The sequence below is a fragment of the Paralichthys olivaceus genome, chromosome 17, assembly GCF_024713975.1.
Source record: "Paralichthys olivaceus isolate ysfri-2021 chromosome 17, ASM2471397v2, whole genome shotgun sequence".
Lineage (NCBI taxonomy): Eukaryota > Metazoa > Chordata > Actinopteri > Pleuronectiformes > Paralichthyidae > Paralichthys > Paralichthys olivaceus.
Window position 1 is genome coordinate 18,685,517 of NC_091109.1, and position 9,911 is coordinate 18,695,427.

Here is a 9,911-nt window from a genome sequence, read left to right on the forward strand (position 1 = left end):
CCACACCAGTGTATTTAAGGACATGTCACACGTCAGCACGGAAACTAACAGGAAGTCTGTGTTTTGACCTGTGAAAGGTTATAAATGTTTCTAAGGGTGTGAGAGTCCCAGGAGCACGATGAGTCAGGATCTGTGAAGCTGAACTTCATCCTGAAGCTTCCATCCAAGAAAATGTGTTCAGGACAAGTCTCCAAACACGAGAACCACGTGTACACTGTACATCTGTGGAGACGCCTGAAGACGTAACTTCAGACGCACCCGAGGACCTGACGGAAGACTTGGATTCAAGGTTTGTATGAATTTGAACGAGAGGACTGTGTCACCGTCTGTCTTCTTTTAAAAGACGTCAGCCTTGACTCTGAGAAACAGTTTTCAGACATTTCACACACGAAGCAATTAGACGATAACCAACAGGTTCATAATGAAATAGATTCCTGGTTCCAGACTCTCATCCATAAAAAACCATACGTGTGCGACAATCAGAAAACAAACGAGTGTAACAAGTCATTCAGGGATTCAGGTCATTCTGTCAGTGGTTTTTCCCTTTAATGACATTTAAAAAAAACATAATGCCAACATGAAACACAAGGTGTTTAAAATCAATGTTAAAAAACAACCTGGTGATTTGATTCTTATACTTTTTACTGCGTTTACTAAAGATATAAGATTGTAGTGATTTTAATACAAGTGAAATCAAAATGTTTGAACTCAGAAAACAAGTCTATGATGTGAGAAAACCTCAGTGAGCGAGTGGGCGTGTCTCCGAGGTTTCTAACACGTGACGGATGTGAGACTGAAGAACACAAATGTCTCAGGATGAAGAAGAGGAGCCGTACACGTAGAAGACATCAACGTGGAAAGACGAGGAGGTTCCAGATGTTTTGGTGATGAGGGCTGACGCCGTGTGGACGAGCTGAAAACAACAAACAACAACACTGATCAGAGTTTAGACGTCATGTCCCGCCTCCTGCTGCTCTACAGGCTCCGCCCCTCGCCTCAACGTTCCCCACATGTTCCTCATTTCAAATTTGTGTCAGACGTCACTCTGACCAACAGGAAGTCACCGAGCTGGTGAAACACTGACAGAAGTACACGTGGAATCTGCAGCGTCAGAAGTCCGAGTCGTCTGTCGCCGAGTTATCTGTGTTGGTGAAGTCCTCGAGCGCTGGCAGGTGTTTGTCAGTCGTCTCCTGCAGCTGCTGCTTCTTCTTGTCGTGGTTTCTGTTGTGCACGCTCAGACCCCTCTCGGTCATTTCATAGATCTGACACTGGGCGCAGTAGAAGGGCGACACTCCCACGTGCCTGAACTGATCGTCCAGGTACGTCATGATTGTCTTGAAGCCTCTGTTACAGATGTTGCAGCGAGGGACGACGCCCGGATGCTCCTTCTTCAGGTGTCTCTTCAGGCCCAACTTCGACCCTTTGTACCTCGTCGTCTCTGCCGGGCAGAGGACGCAGGTGAAGACGGCGCCCTGGTTGGCGTGGCGCCGCGTGTGGGCATCAAACTCGATCTGAGAGCGAAGCGTTTGCTTGCAGGACGTGCAGAAGTACATCTTCTTCCCCTCCATCAGGTGCGTTTTTTTTAAATGAACAGCCAGACCTGACGCTCTCTTGAAGAATTTTGCGGGCGGTGGGCACAGTGTGCACACCAGCTGTTCTTTACCCGACTCCATCAGGTCGCTGTAGCTCTCTCCGAGCTCTAACACGCTCTTATTGCTCAGGGTTCCCTCCTCTTTCACCCCCTCGTCTGTTCTCATCTTCCTCTTCACCGCCTGCCTCAGCCTGGATGGCGTGGGAGTTTTGGACGTCACCGGTGAAGGAGCCATGGCGTTTCCTTTGACCACTGGAGGTCTGAGCGGCCGTTTAGCCGAGAGCGATCTATCTACAGACATGGTGAACTGGTAACTGTCCCCCTCCTCCTCTGGATTTGAATATTCAATAACATAGACGCTGTCCTCCTCCTCCTCCTCCTCCTCCACGTCCTCTGCCGGTATCGAGTATTCCACCTCGTAGTAGTCCGCCGCTTCGCCTTTAACCTTTCCCCCGACGTCAGACTGCTCCTCTGCAATGTGAGTGTCGTCCACTCTCACCACGTTGATCTGGTCCATCCTGCCGGGTCCGTCCCAGTTCCTGTTTCCTGCCACGACGGGAGACGACGTTGCTTTCCCTGCAGCTCCGCCTCCGACCACCGGGTGCCCTGAAGACATCTGACACGAGAAACAGACAAATCAAAAGTTATAAACTGACGTTGAGTGGATTTAACAACATGTGACGCCTTCTGTTCTTTCCTTTTTGTGTCATTAAACTGATCTGTTATCAGCTCTGTAGTTCTTCATGTTGACATTGTGAAGAAAAACAAGCTGTATTAATATTTCTTGTCTCGACAGTAATAAGAACTGTTTCTATCACATGTTGTTATTAAAGTCAGTTATTTGAACATTGTGAAGAAAAACATGTGAGATAAAGTCTCTCGTGTTATTTTATTCCATCGTTTGGATTCGTTAAAGAAAACAGATGAAATTCAATCAGAACATTTCAACGAAAACATCAATATTAACATTTAAAGAAGGAAACGATGAAAACACTCACGTGACCGAGCTGCAGGCAGATATAGAAGCTCATATATATTATATAGAATATATTAGAATATATTTATAATATATATAAATACTATATGTTACCTGATGTAAACAGTCCACGACTCAAACATCAACTCAACCCCACCACCTCACCCCCCCACGACCCGGAAGAGAAGTGGCACGACCTCAGGTCCAAGTCATCTTCCACTGCGGTACAGAGCGCCCTCTGGCGGCGGGGAGGAGAGTGTGTGTGTATAATCTATAGAGTGTATATAAAAATATAATCTCATTTTCACATATATTTTTACCATAGACTGTATATATATATATATATATATATATATATATATATATATATATATAAATATATATACATATACATTAATACAAGTATTAATCCTGATCCAACCTCCAGTGCAGGTAGTGGCAGAAAAGCATAATAATAATAATGCTGATGACGTAATAACAATAATTGTGATATTAATAATATTAATAATAGTAAAGATGGTGGTGATGTAATAACAATGATAATAACAATAATTCAAATATTAACAATAGCTCTCTTTTGTCTCTGTTAACAAACTCCCGTTTCAATAAAGCAGCGGCATTTTGAATGTGTGGGGTGCGCATGCGCAGAGCGGTCAGTGTGAATTAGCGCTAGCTAGCTGAGCTCACTTGTCTCTGACTGTTTAACAGTTTCTGTTGTTTCTGTTCTGCGGGATCTGCGTGATTTACGTGATTCACGTGATCAGCCTCAGAGAACATGCCCAAAAATAAAGGTAAGACCCGCGGGCGTGTGTTCGTGCGTGTGCGTGTGATTCTCAGCAGGTTTGATTGTGTCGATGCCGCCGCGGACACACGCAGCGAAAACGTGACACCGAGCGGCTAAAGCTAGTTAGCAGCGCGAGCCCTCCACCGAGCTCTCACCCGTGTCGGCCCGAGCCAAACTAAACCAACACGTGGTTAGCTTAGCTGAGTTAGTAGTCAGGTTAGAGTTAACTAAATAACTTGACTAACTAACTGTGTACCTCCTCGTCAGCGTAGCTCCAGCAGCTAGCGAGCTACTGCTAGCTAGCCGCTAGTTAAACCCCACCCCGGTCTGGCCTGGGTCATTTTGTTTCCCCTAACGTAACCCGAGGTAACAGTTCACCAGGTCACCGGGTTAGTTCATGTCAGTGTCCGCGTGATGTGACGTCTCTCACGGTGGAGGAACTCAACGAGGCGACGCTAACGTTAGCCACAGCTGCTAGTCTTTTCTCCTCACCTCATTCAAACAGGTGACGTGAACCGTGTGTCCGCTCCGAACCCACGAGAGCTGCTCCGGCGGGTTGTGTCCTCTGACATGTGGTCCGGGGAGCAGACCCCAGGTCAGCGAGTGAACTGAGCCGCTCTGGTCTGTGTTCGCAGGTAAAGGAGGAAAGAATCGGCGACGTGGAAAGAACGAGAATGAGTCTGAGAAGAGGGAGCTGGTGTTCAAGGAGGACGGACAGGGTGAGTCCCGGGTCAGGGGTCTGCTGGGGCCCCAGAGACCCTCCACGTCAAACCCAGTCTGGACCCCGTCACTGTAGGAAATCAGTTTTCACCTGTTATCTCTGGTAAAAAGCCCAGGAGGTATTTTAAAGCCCCACAGCCTCATCTAACCATCTCTGTGATTGAATATTCATCATTTCATCATTAAAAACTTTCCCATGAGTCACAATGAGGGACGTTAATGTGTTGACGTTGCTGGTTAATAAACTTGTAGAGAAACAAAACTTCACCAGTGTCCAGAATGTCCCCTGGTACACGAGGACACACTGGGCTGGTGGTGATCATGTTGTTCTATTGTTTGGATTCCTGTAGTTTGATATCGGCAGACAGAAGTTCTGGCAACAACTCTGAACACAAGAAGCACAAAAACTCTGTTGTTCGTCTTTAAAATGTGAATTTGTCAAGTATCTTTGTGTCTGTGACACAGAACAAGCTGTTACCTTGAGCTTTATGAACTTGCACTTAGCTTTTCTTTTTAAAAATTCTTCTCCAACAGTTTTACAGCCTAAACTATTTGGTTCATCATAAACGGGTCGGCACTAATTCATCATTAAATATCAGTGAGGCACAGCTCTTCGTCTGAGAAGATCGTGTTTAGCATTTTACATCTTCATGTGTGAACAAATTAAAGTCCACAATTGTTGTGTTTAATTTAGTTTCATGTGTATTTGGTGCCATAAACAAATTAGAGGCAGTGTTTGTGTTCAGGATAAGAGTCGTAGAAAAGAAGAATCTTTGTGGCCAAGTCAATCGAATTAAAACACAGACACGAGGCCACAGTGTGAAGACGTCTTTTACGCAGGACACGGACCCGTCTGAGAAAATATTGTCTCGTTCACGTGCGTCGCACTGGACCATTGATAAGAAAATGAGACGCTGCTGTTTTACTTTTATCACAATGTCATTTAAACCTGAACTTATCCTCAGTCGTATCATAAATCACATCATCGTTATTTCATAAATTGTGTTTTAAAATCAGAATATTTTCAAAAACAAAACGATGTGATCATAAAAGACGTCAAACGTTATCGATATGTTGCCTCGGTGTTAGTCTTGTTTTGCGTTGCAGCAGCCTGCATGTCATGTGAATGAAAACAATCTATTCTAGGACCAGAATAATGAATCACTCGTTTTGACCCCAAACGCTCCTCCTCTCTCTGGATTGGCCTCTTTTTTCTGTTCAGCTGTAACAGTAGAAACTTCCTGTTCAGAACAGCGTGCTGTCGCTCCAGTACTTGTTATTCCTTCACTTTACTGTATGTGTATTACATATATTTTTTATGTTAATAATTCTCCTATGAACCTTATGGAAAACTCTATTTCTTATTATTTCTGTATTGATGAATCATTAATTCCTAAATTCACCAGTGTGTTAAAGAGTCGGACACGATGTTGTAATTCTTCGCTCCCTTGTTGTTGGATATGAAACATCTGCTTTGAAAACGAAACTGCAAGAATCTCTCCATCCTGGATGTGGAATTAGGTTTTTCGAGCGACTGGAAAGGATTATGGAGTTGAATGAAATGTCCTCTGCTCTCCGGTGTCTTTCAGAATACGCTCAGGTGATTAAAATGTTGGGGAACGGACGACTGGAGGCCATGTGCTTCGATGGCACCAAGCGGCTTTGCCACATCAGAGGAAAACTCCGGAAAAAGGTAGGAATGTCCCGAGCAATCCTCGCACCTTTTCCCAGCAGCACACAGGAAGCCCCCTGACATAATGCTGAATCAGCGTGGCCTCAATGGCCTGTAAGCCCTGTGTGTGTGTGTCCGTGTGTGTGTTTGTCCGTGTGTGTGTGTTCGTTCATTCGTGTGTGTCACAAAGTGCAGTGTGTTGCTGTACAAGGTGTAATCTTTGCTTTGCTTTTCTCCAGGTTTGGATTAACACGTCAGACATCATCCTGGTCGGACTGAGAGATTACCAGGTGTGTTGTCCTCTCTCACACGACACAGAACAGTCGCTGCACTGACCCTCAGTGAGAGGACGCAGCAGAATATCTGTCTGAACGTCGTGTAAATGCTTTGAAACGTCTGAAGCTTGTCAGCTCAGAGAAAACTGATAAAGGAACCAGGCAGCATAGTTGAGACAAACATTGATAAATGTCCTGTGTCTATGGGACTCATTTAAGATCCAAACGTCTTTGTTTGTACTCCGTCATCCCCAAAATCAAACTGTCCGACTGCTGCTGAGCTGAAGAAAGTTATTGATGCCTTCATTTGACCCTGGCTCAATTATTTAAAGGTCCATATTCAGAAAAAAGGGAAAACAGCTAAATTCTACAGAATGTAGCCTCGATTAAAAGGCTCAGTTAAAATACACTTTATTAAAAGATAAAGAAAGATTAGATATGTAATAGTTTTAAACCTCATCATCATCATTATTATTATACACAGGTTTTCCATGTTCGTACAGCCTCGTGTTGGCAGTAATGTCACCTAACTATATAATATAATAATAACTGTATTCTTAAATTAATTTGTAAATCATTCACCTGTTTGCTGCTGCTCGTCCAGGTCGAGTTTATTAATTATCATATTTGCTGTCTAATCAAATTTTTAACAGAACGTCTCATGTACTAGTACACATGAAGATGATACCACAGTAAACTGGACTTTAAATAAATGAGTCCATCATCATGTGAAAGTGGATAAATGATAAAGATGTTGATCTGTGAGCATCAGACTTTGTCAGCAGTCGCTTCATACTCACATGATGTTTAATGGGTCCAACCAGTTTCTGGCCCAGTTGCCTGAAGCAGATCCAGATTCTGTGTTTGTAGAATGTGTAGAACATGTTGCCTTCAGCCTTTCTTCTCAAACCACAACTTGTGTCTCAGGATACTAAAGCTGACGTCATCCTCAAGTACACTGCAGAAGAGGCTCGCAGTTTGAAAGCCTACGGAGAGCTGCCAGAGCACGGTGAGTCAAACCACCACACCGACACCACTGCGCCTGGATCCATCCATGAAACAAGTCTGGAGATTTGTTTCTAAAACTCCTCTCTGAACATCTTCAGTCCAAATGAGTCGGCTCGTAGTTCAGCGGACTCTTGTTGTTGTAGTTGGATTGTTGAAGGGTTGAGGATCGGTGAAATAACACCTGCAGTTACTGACTTACACCAGCAGAGGTCTGCTCCACAAACATTGTGGTTTTCTGATCCTTTCAACACCATGTCTGTTTTCTCACAGCCAAAATCAACGAGACGGATCCGTACGGACAAGGAGACGATGACGAGGTCCTGTTCGACGACATTGGAAATGATGATGAGGAGGTTGATGAGGTGAGTCCCGTTGAATTTCTAATCAACAATAAAATGTTAGAAATTAACAAAACATGCAGCATCAGTCACCGCAGCACGATAATAAAGTTCATTTGAGTAGCTTTATATAAGAATGATCACCTATTATGTAATGACGTCACTTTAAATATCTTATCTTAATGTTGATCACAGAACAATGATGATATGTGGCCACAGCTCCACTCAAACACAAGCTGCTTTAAAATAAACAGAAACTATGAAAGTTCCAGTCATTTCTCTTTACATCACAATAAATAAAAAATAAAATGAAAGTAATTGTGTTTCTGCTCTTTTCTTTCCAGATCTAAAGACCTGCTGCTCGAGGGGGAAGGTGGGATTTTACTAGAGATGCTCCGATTGGGATATTTTGAGCCGAAACACCGCACCAATAATTATAATTTTTTCTTAAGATCAGCCAGTTCAGTCCAGTTTATTAACACTCAGAATGTTTTCTCCAGGTTGTTTACCATCAGCAGACGTCTTTGTTGTTTGGGAAACTTTTAAGTGCATTTCACAGAGGGGGGGGGACATCAGTACTTAGATTAGTTATTATTATAAATGAAGATGAGATGCTGCTTCAGTGAGTCTGTGTCAGTTATCACACGTAGCAACGGGAGGACGCTGCATCAGGCGACCTGCTCACCGATGACGATGATGATGATGATGATGCAGACAGTTCATGCCGTTGGACTGAATCAGAGCAGGCTGATCACCAGCATCGTAGTTGGGCGAATATCTGGAGCATTGCTAGATTTTTACCTTTTGCTTCTCACGTCAACAGAAAGGCAAGTTTGCCGTCTCATTCTCGTAATAGTAGTAGTTCTTTTTTTCCCCTTTGTAGCCAAAACACTCGCTCCCTGTCTTTCACGACTGCAAAATATCTCACACCAAATGCGTCACCTTTTAAAAAAAAAATAAAAAAATGTATTTATATTGATTTCACTTTATGTGGAATTTAAGTACAGAATCTCTGGATTCGCCAATAAAAAGACAGAACTATGACGTGTTTTTCTTCTTTCTGCAGTCATTGCAGCTGTCGCCTGTTAGACACGTTTATAAAGTCCAAGACAGCTTGAAGTTTGAAGGCTGTTTATTAATTATACCAGAAAAATAATGTCAAGGTTTTTTATTTTGTTGACATGATATTCCACCAACAACGAATCAGTCGACGAGTTGCTTGTTTTTGAATTGAGCCGCGGCCGAATGAAGGCAACCCCCTGAAATCATAAAAACAAAAATCAACTGTAAAAAGAATCAAATGTATTTTTCTGTTGTTTCCCTTGTTTCTGTCTCTTTTTATCTTTTTTTTTTTTCCTCTAATGTTCTGAAGTCTTCGCTGCTCGCTCTGCGGCTGCAACACACAGTGAAGCTCGGCCGGTCGGCAGCTCTGTCTCACTTTAGACCAGCGGTTCCCAAACTCTTAACCACAGATACACACCAGTAAAACCTCACAGCTGTGCCGTCTGTCTTACTTCGTCTCTTAACCTCTGGCAAATTGATTATATATACAGTATATTATATATCTTCTTCTTCTCCCCCTCTGGAAACTTCCCATGTTCCCTGAGGGGGCCCAGCACCTCGGTTTGGGAACCACTGCTCTAGACCACATGCGGCCTGTCGCTGTTGTTGCTGTAACTCTGAATCAAAAATAATTGTACTATGATGTTTGAAGGCTGGTTTCCAATAAAGATCTTAACTCTCGGCCAAGCTGGCAAAAGTGTTTTTTAGCTGCCTGACGCTCGTCAGGAGCTCGTCTAAAAGAGCTGCAGCTCGACTCGGGCCCTGCACAGCTCCAGGCTGAGAACGTCCAGGGCCCCTGGGTGTTTGGTGACACGACACCAGACCTCTTACCAACAGAAGAGATAAAAACCTGAGTGAGAGTAAGAGCGGCTGGTTCCTGAGATTCAAATAAGCATCAGCTATAAAAGGCTTTTCTCTGATAATTTAATGTCGACTATGATTGATACAGTTTTCTTTCTGCTTTTCAGACCCTCTCTGTAATTCACATGTTATGGACTCTTCTGTTTGATCATTTTTCTTATTTCAATATATCCTCCTGAAATGTCCTGCAAATGACAGAGCTCCCAGCAGGTCTGTGAACAACCCGTCCCAGGATACAGAATCCCTGTGTGTAGTTGGTTTGTTTCCACTACAGTTTGTATCGTAGTTATTTATAGAGCAGCCGTAGGTCATGACTCAGTGGACCGACATGAGTGTGAGAGACTGAAAACAGCACTGACCCGTATTACAGACAGAGAGAGAGCGAGAGAGCAATCACCACCCTCACAAACATTCACTTGGACTCAGAGATGACCTCATAAAGCTGAGCTTCTTCAAATCGTAACAAACTCGACCATCACTGACAATAATTCCTCAAACCTTCCATCATGCTGCAAACTGTTTATTCTGACCAAAGCTGGAACAACTTATTTGGGGTTTCTCTGTGTTCTTTATTAAAATCTGATTGATTGGTGGTTTGCTGATTTAAAGCCGTTTCTCTGGGGG

The 9,911-nt window shown here is 43.5% G+C and overlaps 2 protein-coding genes across 4 annotated transcripts; one reads left to right on the forward strand and one right to left on the reverse strand.

Moving 5' to 3' along the window:
- Positions 1 to 524: 524 nt before the first annotated feature.
- LOC109644435 (myoneurin) lies at positions 525 to 4,176 on the reverse strand. Of its 3 annotated transcripts, XM_069512404.1 has the most exons (3): positions 3,844 to 4,176; positions 2,682 to 2,838; positions 525 to 2,207 (listed from the first exon to the last, which is right to left on the reverse strand). In XM_069512404.1, the coding sequence occupies exon 3, from the start codon at positions 2,205 to 2,207 to the stop codon at positions 1,110 to 1,112; it is 1,098 nt and encodes a 365-aa protein (XP_069368505.1). In that variant the 5' UTR covers positions 2,682 to 2,838; positions 3,844 to 4,176; the 3' UTR covers positions 525 to 1,109. The 3 variants fall into 3 exon arrangements, with proteins under 3 accessions (XP_069368505.1, XP_069368504.1, XP_069368503.1); XM_069512403.1 differs by lacking the exon at positions 2,682 to 2,838 and having other exon boundaries at positions 3,844 to 3,990; XM_069512402.1 differs by lacking the exon at positions 3,844 to 4,176 and having other exon boundaries at positions 2,590 to 2,762.
- Positions 3,188 to 9,107, forward strand: eif1axb (eukaryotic translation initiation factor 1A X-linked b). The gene is made up of 7 exons (XM_020111375.2): positions 3,188 to 3,358; positions 3,987 to 4,070; positions 5,661 to 5,764; positions 5,983 to 6,033; positions 6,946 to 7,027; positions 7,297 to 7,388; positions 7,709 to 9,107. The coding sequence occupies exons 1-7, from the start codon at positions 3,343 to 3,345 to the stop codon at positions 7,712 to 7,714; spliced, it is 435 nt and encodes a 144-aa protein (XP_019966934.1). The 5' UTR covers positions 3,188 to 3,342; the 3' UTR covers positions 7,715 to 9,107.
- Positions 9,108 to 9,911: the final 804 nt, after the last annotated feature.

Bases quoted from the DNA above. Each gene is read 5' to 3' on its own strand.
- eif1axb (XM_020111375.2), top strand. The intron at 5,765-5,982 runs GTAGGAATGTCC...GCTTTTCTCCAG, and splicing joins GAGGAAAACTCCGGAAAAAG to GTTTGGATTAACACGTCAGA. The intron at 7,028-7,296 runs GTGAGTCAAACC...GTTTTCTCACAG, and splicing joins CGGAGAGCTGCCAGAGCACG to CCAAAATCAACGAGACGGAT.
- LOC109644435 (XM_069512402.1), bottom strand. From the start codon at position 2,622: ATGAGCTTCTATATCTGCCTGCAGCTCGGTCAC. The intron at 2,208-2,589 runs GTGAGTGTTTTC...TTCTCGTGTCAG, and splicing joins TCTGCCTGCAGCTCGGTCAC to ATGTCTTCAGGGCACCCGGT.